Here is a 12,052-nt window from a genome sequence, read left to right on the forward strand (position 1 = left end):
CACACACAAACACACAAAATTATATATATATATATATATATATATATATATATATATATATATATATATATATATATATATATATATATAAAAGTGGGTAAAGTGGGTGAAAGGCAATGCTCTTTCAGCTGGATTTTGAGAATGAGTAGAATTTTAGCAAACAGTAAGGAGGGGAAGTATATTCTGGGTGGAATATAGCAGATGCAGAGGTCTAGAGGTATGTGTCTGCAAGCATGTGTACCTTACATGTGAATAACAGTTCATTTGGTGGAATGGAGTGTGCAGGTGGCAAGGAAGTGGCAAGGAAGTGGCAAGAAATGATATGAAAATAGGTGAAGCGAATGTGTCACAGGAAAGCAGGGAACCAAAATTCCAGAACTCGGTTCTTGTGTTCCAATGAAAGAAAATTTAAAGTCAGACACAAAAAGCCATGCAAGAGAACTTTATTATAAGTGAAAGTAGAGTAAAAGCAAAGTGAGGCTTAGGCAGACAGCACTAGAGAGAGAGAGAGAGAGAGAGAGAGAGAACCATCTCTGAGCAGAGAATGACAAAAGAGACAACACTATCTCCAGATTTATTACTGTTTGATGTTACCAGGAGAATTGGGCACCACCTTCTGTATTCTTTGCCAGTCAGGCGTTCAACTCCTTCTTCATATCAGGCAGTGGAGTTTTTGACCTTAGTTGATCCTTTCCGGAGCTATCATGGTGGCCATCCTATTTAGGGAGGGTTCCTCTACGAGTCAGTCCCATGTTAATACAGGCACTGGGGTTGATAGCTGGTTAGAAGTTACCTTGGTGCATCTGAGCTCCTAAAGGAATCTTCATTCCTAGACAAATGGAGACACCTATAGCCATAATTCCTAGCTTCACATTAACATCAACAAACACTGTCAAGAGTTAGTCCCATTAATCCTTTTCTTTTGATGTATTTTCCCATTGGCTCCTTTGCTTTGTTTATTTTTTTTTTTTTTACAAATTAACTACCACTGTTTGCTTTCCTGCCTACTTTGAAAGTAGTTTAAAGAAGACCCTAAGGTAATTTAAAGAACATCTGTGGCCTTTCCATGCACTTCACTGCTCATTGCTAGCTGCTTTTTAACACATGGATTTTTAAGTAGAAGAGTGAAAGACTTAGATTTGTGTTTTGAAATATAACTTTGATTATAGGGTAGGTGATGGATTGTAAGTTGGCCTGGGACCTGGAAAAAGATGGCTATAACTAGACTGAAAGAAGAAAGACCTGATTGAGGGATATTTTAGATGTGTAAACTAAGAGATGGACAGCACTTGAACTAGTGTTCCCAGCTTGATTTCATTTTAGAATCACCTAGGGAGCTTTTAAAAAACAAGCTCCATAGCAAGTGGTTAAGTCAGAATGGGTGGTGGCAGGCATTAGTATGTTTTGAAAGGTCCCCAGATGGTACAAATGTGTAGCTGGTGTTGAGAACCATTGTCATGATCAGGGCTAAGTCAATATGGAAGGTGAGAAGGTATGTGTAAGAGAAGAGGCGAAATGGATCTAGTGACTGGTAGGACTTGGAAGTGAGGGAGCTGGTGGGGTCTGAAGTGATTTCTGGTTTGTAGCTTACGTAACAGAGCCTTAAGAAATTATTAACCTTTTTTTTTCATTTCTCCATATTGCATCTTGTGCCACTAACGCTATATAGACATCTCAAAATTCCTGTAAACATGAAGAGTCTAAAAAAAAATTCTACTGGAAAAACCATTCAACACATAAAATGTGGTTGCTCTAACTGAAGCCTGTTTCTCATGCCCATGTGTCACTGGCCTTGGCCCCATTTGTGGTTGAGCCCCAGGGCCACCTCCCCAAATGTCCTCTCTAATCTTCTCTCTGCAGCTGCCACCAAATCACACTCCTTTGGGGAGTTTCCTTTCCCTTAGTTTGACTTTAGAATAGGATGTTCTTGCCTGTAGATATTCCATTCATTCTTGTCTCCCAAACAACTATTTTTCCTTCATAGCTTCTTACCACTCTAGTGTGGTTTGGGTGTGGTTTCCGTTATTTTGTAGTATTGATTTCTTCATTTGCTTCTCCCAGTGGATAAATTGGCTTTTTTTGAAGAACTCTTATTGGTCCATGTATCCAGGCCTTATTCTAGGGGCTTTCCATAGTGGTTGCTCAGTAAATGTTTGTTGGATGAACCGAATGAAGCCCATATGTCCTTTTCAAGAACTTAGTTGCTAAACACTAGGAGTAATAAGACCTAGATACTGCAAAGGACTGTACAAACTCCTTGTGTCCCTGGTCCTACCCTACATTTTAACTCCCTCTTAAGGTAGTAAATGGAAGTATTCTGGGACTTTTGCCCTCTACTTTTATTTCTGCTTGCCTTCTAACCTAAAGCGCAGCCAACCAACCAGCCACTCCCCACCCCCTCTCCACACACACACACTCATATACACTTACCAGGAAAAATGAGAGCACTTAATGAAGCCTTGGCCACAGAACACTTTTTGAAGACATGCAGTTTTGTAACACTGGGACATTGCTTTCAATAACCTTTCATAGAAGGCCTGAAGTAGGAATTTTATGTATTAGAGCTGTGCTTTTCAAACTTTCATGTGCACAGTGTCACTATTAGTCATCTTGCAGTACTGATTTTGACTGAGTAGATCCGAGGAGGAGCCCAGTATTAGATTCAGTGTTTCTTAACACCTCCCAGTGTAGTTGAAGATTTTTGTGCATAAACCAAACTTGAAGCAGCAAAGTGTGAGTGCTATACTAGCAGAAACACAAAAGTGTTCATTTTTCAGATTAAGAAAACTTTGACTTTAGGGAGATTCAGTGATTGAACAGAAAGTCACAAATAGCAATCAGTAGGGATGAGCCCCAAACCAAATCTACTTGACGCTCAGGATAGCTGACATAAAATTTGATAAAGTAGTTCTTAGCAGTGATTTCTTAGCCTAGTTTATTGTTTCTGATTTTACTTGGAAAATAGCTTCCAGAATTTTTCCAGAAAGTACATTTTATTTCTGAGAAAAGAACTCTAAAAATTCTTCCCTCTATAGTAGTTTGCAAATGAGAACCTTGAGTTTGTACATCCTAGAAGCATACTTAATTTAACTCTTTCATGGTAGAATTTAGGAACCTGAGACCAAGGGATATGCAGCCACATAACATGTTTGAAGGCATCAACAACAATGCCAGGCACAGAGTAGGTGCTCACTACAAGATTATTGAATTTATTAATTGTTTTCAGTATTCATTTATTCACATGTCAGGCTCTAGACTAGCTTCTGAAGCTTGTTTGTAATAAGAATTCACACTTTGACTTGATTAGTAGGCTCATCTCTTCAAAAGTGTGCAAAGGTAAATGTGAATTGATACATCCAAATGACCAAATTCATAAATATCAGATTAGTGACCACTTGCAGGATAATACAGATGACATAAATTGAAGTCTTTGTGAGATCAAGTGAGAAGTTTCTGTCAGGGGATTTTCCTTGAAGACACATAATACTTCTGAATTTATTTAAATGTGTGAAAATATGGTTCCAAAGAGTTTGAATATAAAAATTGACAACACGATATATCACATGAAAAATTTAATTCAAAAGCAGTAGCTCTAAATCTGTTTTAGGGTTAATGGATTCTTGAGAATTTGATGAAAGCTAAGGATCTTCTCCTCAGAAAAAAATCTCCAAATGCATTTATAATAAAAAGCTGATCTAATTTCAGGAAAACTGTAGACTCTGGGTTAAGAGTCCCAGAAATAGAGACTCTTTTCTTAATTTTATTTTTATCTTTTCTATATAATATCTAGGAGAAAAAAATGGAATCTAAGAAACACTGGAAGAGATTTTTATCTGAGCTTGAAGTTTTACTACTGTGAGTATATTTTGTCTGGAATCCCCCCTCTTGTCTGGGGTTCATCTATGTTCATCTTTGATTCTACAGCACAGTGCCTAGCGTCGTTGGCATTTAATTAACGGGGGTTGGATATTCCAACAATCTGTAAGTTTTCGACATCTGCTTCAGTATATTCCTGAAAGTACATTTAAAAATAGACCATTTACATAATTCACTTGAACATATTTGAACAAGAAACTGTCACAAGAAAGTGGGTTAAATAGTGTGTGACTAACATGCCTGAATAGTAATTCTTCAAACATTAGAATTATATATATGGCACTCTGTTCCCCTTCCTCAGAGACATTCCAGTCTAGAAGCTGTTTCCTCAGTATAACTGTCTTCAGAAAGAGAGTTTTAGACAAAGAAATCAAGGGCTTTTGATGTGCATATTATTTTCTGGGAATTCATTCATGAATCAAGAGTCCTCAGAGACAAATTTAAATGACTTCATTGTCCTCTATATTCATATCTGCAGCTGTGCATCCTCAGTGGAGGCCCCTACCCCTGGAGAGCTCACTCATCACCCTTTATAAACAGAAAAGGCCCTTTTCAGATGTTTTCTGCATAGATATGTAAAGTGAGGGGTGGAAAGGCAGGTGGGGAGTAAGATATTGTGCTGAATTCTCTCCCTTTTATACCCAAGACCAGAAATCAAAATATTAGAGGCTAGTCATTAAAACTTGATATCATTTAGTCAATAAAGAACTGGATTCAAAATTGCAATAGTAGGTTTTTACATTTAAGTTTTATTTATTTATTTGCTTATGACAATGATATTCAGACATTTCAAAATTCCAAAAAATATAAAAGAGCAATTGAAGATAAGCTTTTCCACCACTACCAGACTGATTTTTTTCCAAGGCAAAGTGTTATTAGTTTCTTGTGTATGAGAGATATTTTATGCACAGGCAAACACACATTGTGTTTTATTTCCCTTCTTTTACACAAAAGGTAGCATTAGTACATTGTTCATTTTCATGTTCTGTGCTATACTGTTCCTCTCTCCTGTTGAGAGATTTTTTTTTCTAATTCTTTATTTAAAAATAAAATTGCAACAGGAAAGCCTGTTCTCTTTGTGTCATATCAAAAATAAAAAAATTGGTAAGACTATGTCAGAGAGATTTTTTTCCTGTACCTGTTTCTGGGAGCTTAAAGGTTTCAGTCTTCAGTGCATTTTAGTTTATTTTTGTGTATGATGTCTGACAAGTCCAACTTCATTATTTTATAAGTGGTATCCAATTTTCCTAATGCCATTCATTAAAAAGACCTTTCTTTCCCCCTTGTGTATTTTTGGCATCTGTTTTAGTCAGCCATGACCAAAAGACATAATGAGAACAAATTAGAGGAGGAAAAGTTTATTTGTCGGCTCATGGTTTCAGAGGTCTCAATCCCTAGATAGCCAGCTCCATTCCTCAGGGCTCAAGGTGAGGCCGAGAACATCATGACAGAAGAAAGTGACAGAGGAAAGCAGCTCAGAACATGTCACCAGGAAGCAGAGAGACAGAGACTAAGCTCAGCAAAACATGTACCCCAAAGGGACACCCCCAATGACCACACTACCTTCAGCTACACCCTACTTGCCTTCAGTCACTGCCCAGTCAATCCATTCAAGTGGATTCACACAATGATTAGGTAAAGGCTTTTAAAACCCAATCATTTCACCTCTGAACTTTCTTGCATTGTCTCACACGTGAGCTTTTGGAGGGCACCATGTCTAGACCATGATAGCACCCTCGTCAAAGACTGTTTGACCATATATGTATATAAGTTCATTTATGGGCTCTGTTGTATTCCAAAACAGTACATACTATTTTGATTGCTACAGCTTAGTAATGCAGTTTAAAGTTGGAGAGCGGATGTCTTTGGCTTTGTTTGTTCTTTCTCAAAATTGACTTTGACTGGGGTCTTTCATGGTTTCATATGAATTTTAGAATTGTTTTTTTTATTTCTGTAAAAAAGTCATTGGAGTTTTGATAGGGATTACATTGAATCTGTAGATCACTTTGGGTGGTATATGTATTTTCACAATTTTTCCAGTTCTTGTGTATTTGATATCTTTCCATTTACTGTGTCTGATTTCTTTAATCACTGTCTTACAGATTTATCATTTCCTTGGTTCAATTGATTCCTCAGTGTATTATTCTTTTTGATACTATTATAAATGGGAGATTTTATTAATTTCTGCTTCAGATAGTTTATTGCTATTGTATAGAAGCGTTATGCCTTTTGTATGTTGATTTTTATATCAGGAAAATCTGGTGAATTTGTTCATTAATTCTAACTGTTTTTTTAGTGGACTCTTTAGGGTTTTCTATGTGTAAGATCATGTCATCTGCGAACAGCTAATGTAATGTCCTCCTCTCCAATTTGTATATTTCTAATTTCTTTTTCTTGCTTTATTGCTCTAGATAGGATATACAGGACCATGTTGAATAGAAGTGACAAGAGTGGACATCCTTGGCTTGTTCCTGATCTTAGAGAAAAAGCTTTCATATTTTTACCACTGAGTATGATGTTAGCTGTGGGCTTATCCTATATGGCCTTTATTATGTTGAAGTACATTCCTTTGGTACCTCATTTGTGGAGAGTTTTATTGTGAAGGGATATTGAATTTTGTTAAATGTTTTTCAATATCTATTGAAACGATCATATGAATTTCCTCCTTCTTTTTGCTAAGGTGATGGATGATGTGTTGATTTGCACATGTTGAATCATTCTTGAATCCCAAGGTTAAACTGCACTTGGTCATGGTATATGATCCTTTTAATTTTCTATTGCATTTGGGTTGCTAGAAGTTTTGCATGTATGGTCACCAGTGATGTTGACCCTGTAATTTCCTTTTCTTGTAGGGTCCTTTGTTATTAGGGTAATTAATGCTGGTCCTAGTAAAGCAAATTGGTAAATGTTTCCTCCTCTTCAATTTTTGGGAAGATTTTGATATAATTCACCTTAAATGCTTGATAAAATTCACCTCTGAATCCCTCCTGTTCCTTTTCTTTTTCTCTTTTTTGGAAGGCTTTTGATGACTGAATAAATCTCCATCATCACTAGTCTGTTCAGATTTTCTGTTTCTTCATGATTCTGTCTTAGTACACTGTAGGTTTCTAGGATTTGATCCATTTCTTCTAAGTTATAGTTTGTTGGCACATGCTGTTCATAATAGTTTTTTATGATACTTTTTGTTTCTGTGGTATCAATTGCAATGTCTTCTCTTTTGTTTATAAACTTATTTGAGCCTTCTCTAGAGAGAAAGATCTCAGTGTAGTTTCAATTCCTTTTTCTGAGTGAGAATCACAATCCTTAAAAAATATATACCTCCTTTTTTTCACAAAATATCTGATAACATCCTTTGACCATTTAAAAAATTAGGTTATTAGTTTTTCTCTTAATGGGTTGAAGGAAGATTTTGTATGTGTGTGTGTGTGTATAAAATACAATATATATATATGCAACTCATATATATATATGAAAAAATTAGACTATTTTTACAATATTAGATATAAATTATTTTTACCATACTGTCATTTTGTCTTTGCTTATTCTACTTTTTTCCAAGTAGAAATGATTTTTATAGTAGTTGAGTTTATCCTTTTTAGTGGATTCTAAGTTTTTTTTTTTTTTTTTGGTAATCTGTCTTTACTAAACGGTTATAAAATAATCCTCCCATTTTTTCCTAATACTTTTATAGTTTGATTTCTCACACTTATATATCTAATCCATTTGGTTTATCTGATGAGGTATTTTGCACATGAACTACAGCTTGTCTGTTTCTTTTGAAACAATCCTGATAGTGTTTACTGGGTTCCCAAAATAATCTTGGGAGGATTAAATTTATGTTGTTGAATATTCATGAGGTACTGGTATTATTATTCATTTTATTAATATTTATTTAGTGTTAGGAACTATTCCAAGTGCTTTATGTGTATTAATGCATTAATTCTCACAACAATCCTATGAGATAAATTCTATTATAGATCCCCATTTTGAAGAAGAGGAAACTCAGGAAAATCCTAGATTTTCTACGAGGTACAATTTATTTCCTAAATCATCTTTAGTCTTCCTCTTCTCAGACACTGAGATGTTACTAAGGGAAGCCTTCTCTTATACTGTACAGTCTGAAGTGGGATTGGGAGAGAAGTTCATAAGTAGATGGGTAGTTTCACTAAAGTAAGTGATAATGTGAGAAAATATAGAGGAGGAAAGGATGGGAGCTTGAAGGTGAGCAGCAGAATGGGCTTCTAGGAAGATGCACATCTAAGCCAAGTCCTAAAGGAGTTTTTAAGGTTTAGTATTGAGGAAACTACTTACACAAATTTACAAACTCCTTAGAATATGACTTCTGTTGCTGCTGCTGCTGCTGCTCTTTCTCCTCCTCTTCCTTCCTTAAGGGAAGGGAAAGAAGAGAATAATTTATCTTACCGTCCACAGGGAGACAAAATAACTTGCCCAAGTTCACACAGCTGGAAAATGACCAGAGAGATTCAAGCGCAGATCAAATCTATCACTCAAGTCTGTCTGCTGTATCACACTAGGAGCCACTTTCAGCATTTTGTCTGCAGTAGGCATTCAGGGATGCTTGCTGAGTTGATTTCAAAACTACTGACCTTCAGATCTATATAACTTATGGACTGAAAAATTTGTAGAGAAAGGATGGGTGGCCTGAGCCCATAGACTCCATGATGTCTCCAGGTCCCATTTTTGCTGACTTCTGTAGTATCGGTATTTCTGCTTGATCAGTACTATTTAAAAATAAGAAAATGGTTGTTTCTGTTCTGTGGGCAAGAAAGCAGAACATCCAGGCCATGACTGGGTCTGTATGATGTCTGCCGTCTGCTGCCTTTCAAAAGATTTTTCTCTTTGAATTTTAAGTTGCAGGAGAATCAGCCAACCAGTGTTATAGATCAACTGTTTAAGCAGCTAAATATACCTCATCATTTTCTTTTCAGTCCATTTCTTTTCATTTTATAGATTTGGTCTGAATCATAATAGGTATAAGGACCTCGTAACATAGAAGTTTTTGACATATTTAAAAATAAAAGTCTGTATGTTTTTGTATGTGTATGTGAACACAGGTACACAGGCATGGTTCCTTTGTTGAAGTAACAAGGATAAAAAGAACACACAAGATACACCTATACATAGGTTGTGTGTGTTTATACGAGTTCTCTTACTAAAGAAACAAATAATAAGCCTTTATAAATAGAACCATTTTTTTGCAGCTTAATTTATCTTAATATCCCAGCAATGCCTAGGACATAGCAAGTATTCAATAGAAAATGATTGGATTAAACTGAGTTTGCAATGTGTGTGAGCTTCACATGTTTTATGTTGATAGTGGTTACCTGGGTTCCACTGTTCTTTGTAGCAATGATGTTACTAAGGGAAGCCTTCTCTTATACTAGAATTTTTATTAGTAGCCTAATCAATTATGAAAGGAGCCTGAGAAATATATACTATAGGGATATAAAAGTCTGTTATTTAAATTGAATGATATATTTTTCAACATCGAACTTTACTCGTTTTGTGGATTTTTGATAACAGTGCAAGTTTTGTGAAGAGTAGGTGCTGTCTCTTTTGGTCTGTGTAACCCAGCATCTGACCTAGCAGAGCTCAATAGATACTTGAACGGTCTTCTGTACTCCTATATTTGGGTGACTTGACTTACACTTGTGTACTTAAATCAGTCAAATGAACAATTCCAGTTGCGTTACCTTTATCTATTTACTTAATAGCCACATTTTGTTTCATGTAGATAAAAATAAATTAATATCGGTGTTGTCTATTTTTTTTATAAAATTTCCAAAATCTCAGATCTTAAGAAAATTTTACTTTTTAAAATTTCTGCCTTGTATTTGGAAATTTTATTTTTATTTGCATGATAATAGTCGAAAAGAGTTATGTAGTATTTGTTGAACTCCATAGACCAATTTAGAAAGCAAGTCTGTGTCCATTGAAATTACTTTTCTGTTGGCTGAATTTATATGTTTTTGTCTCATTCCCCACTCCTCTTGCCACTCCAAAGTATTCTCATGATTTATTTGAATAAACAGTTTGATGGCTTTAAAAATCTTGTGTTTCAAGGTTTCGTCATCCGAACATACTGGAGCTGACTGCGTATTTTACAGAGACTGAGAAGTTTTGCCTGGTTTATCCATATATGAGGAATGGAACACTTTTTGACAGATTACAGTGTGTAGTAAGTCACATCTGCCATTGTCCTCTGACCCTCTAAGGCCTGGGGATTAGCTGCCACAGCCTTCTGGGGAAGCTGGGAGGCCAGATGGGGGTATCTGAAAGAATCACCACCAATGGGCTTCCCCAGGAGTGAGAAGGCTACTCCCCCAGTTGATTTCTTACTCCTGGAAGGTTGCATAAACACCCAACTTACTGGGTTTTGTGCAGGGTTGTAGTCAAAAGATTTGTTGCATCCTTCCTTGATTCTATACCCTGAGTGAGTTTACATTCCCTTATTTCTCAGATAATTTTTTTATTATTGGTTATTCAAAACATTACAAAGCTCTTGACATATCATATTTCATACATTTGATTCAAGTGGGTTATGAACTCCCATTTTTACCCCGTATACAGATTGCAGAATCACATCGATTACACATCCACGTTTTTACATAGTGCCATACTAGTGACTGTTGTATTCTGCTGCCTTTCCTATCCTCTACTATCCCCACTCCCCTCCTCTCCCCTCCCATCTTCTCTCTCTATCCCATCTACTGTAATTCATTTCTCTCCCTTGTGGCTGTAGCTCAGTGGTAGAGTGCTTGCCTTGCACACAGGAGGAACTGAGTTCGATCCTCAGCACCACATAAAAATAGAGATATTGTATCCTTCTCAGATAATTTTAATGTGCATAACTTTATATGAAGTATCTTTCAATACCAAGGATAGACATAAAAGTGATATGAACTACTTAAAGGGAAAGAAGTTAAATATGTTGTAATTTCTCATATTTTGAAAGGGTAAATCTAAAAATTGATTCCAAATAGGTTAAGTTTCAGTTAGGATGAGAATAAAAGCAGATTATTCTCAATTACCTACACTATTGTGCCACAAATAAAATCTTATTTAATGAACTTTTAAACAGCATCATCTTACTAGCCACATTTGATGTCATTGTTTTGTGCTGCTGGGGATCAACCCAGGGCCTTCTGCATGCTAGGCAGGGGCTCTACCCTTGAGCTACACCCCCAGTCCCAGTCCACTAGCTATATTTTGATTAAGTTAATAATAAAAATTTTGTGGTATTTCCATCATCTATAGACAGACCTGTAACAATTATTGGTAGTACAGGAAACACATCTGGAATTAAAAATAGGTTGTAATAAGCCAAAATGTTAATTCACCCCTCACCCCGCTTCACCCCTGCTTGTATTGTAGCCTGCTTCCACGTCATGAATACATAGATAGCTTGTACTCAGAAAGTGCAATGAAACCCAATGATGTTTGTTTCTTTTAGGGTAACACGGCTGCACTCTCGTGGCACATTCGAATCAGTATATTAATAGGAGTGTCCAAAGCAGTTGGGTACTTGCACAACACCCAGCCGTGCTCAGTCATCTGTGGCAATATATCAAGGTAATTGACCCCAGAGCTTTAAATCACGCCTCCTAGTCCCTTTCATCATCACAGGTGAGTCATCCTTCACAGTATTTTCTGACTATAGTTTTCCCGGTATGTATGGGTATATGAAGAATTCTCATCTAAGTATGAAAAATCAAACATTTGTATAAATGAAAATGTGTCTATCAGAGTTTAAAAAAAGCTGCATTTATATTGACAAAGAGAGAGGTTATATATCTTTGGGAATTCCTAATGAACAATTCTGTGTACCTTATTAATTATGCCTGATAGCAGGATGTGACATGAACCTGGACTAATCTCCTCCCTCTTTTAAACTGAGGTTTAAGGAAAAAGTAGGGGATTTCTAAGATTACAGTAGAAAACAGCAATTAAAATTCTTGGTCCTTTAATCTAATGTCTTGCTTATCCCACTGAGACTGCTATCTCATAACTTCATATATAAATAGGTGATAGGACAAGTAGCAGCCCTAGTGTTTACTTCTGAGACATGAGAAAGTCAGAAGTAGAGTCTCCTTTCTTTCTTTATCAGTGGACATAATGCCTCATTTAGATAAGGTATATACCCTATAGGAAAATC

The 12,052-nt window shown here is 36.1% G+C and overlaps 1 protein-coding gene across 2 annotated transcripts in view; it reads left to right on the top strand.

Moving 5' to 3' along the window:
* Positions 1-12,052, top strand: part of Irak3 (interleukin 1 receptor associated kinase 3) — a 59,333-nt gene that overhangs the window by 30,718 nt on the left and 16,563 nt on the right. For both annotated transcript variants that reach the window (XM_046430662.2, XM_058574597.1), the window contains 3 exons: positions 3,791-3,855; positions 9,961-10,075; positions 11,351-11,469. In XM_046430662.2, coding sequence (XP_046286618.1) covers positions 3,791-3,855; positions 9,961-10,075; positions 11,351-11,469 — 299 coding nt within the window. The remainder of the gene's footprint in view (positions 1-3,790; positions 3,856-9,960; positions 10,076-11,350; positions 11,470-12,052) is intronic.

The sequence above is a fragment of the Marmota monax genome, unplaced genomic scaffold (genome assembly GCF_021218885.2).
Source record: "Marmota monax isolate L192 unplaced genomic scaffold, Marmota_monax_Labrador192_F-V1.1 WCK01_AAM20220418_F8-fsc00056, whole genome shotgun sequence".
Classification (NCBI taxonomy): Eukaryota; Metazoa; Chordata; class Mammalia; order Rodentia; family Sciuridae; genus Marmota; species Marmota monax.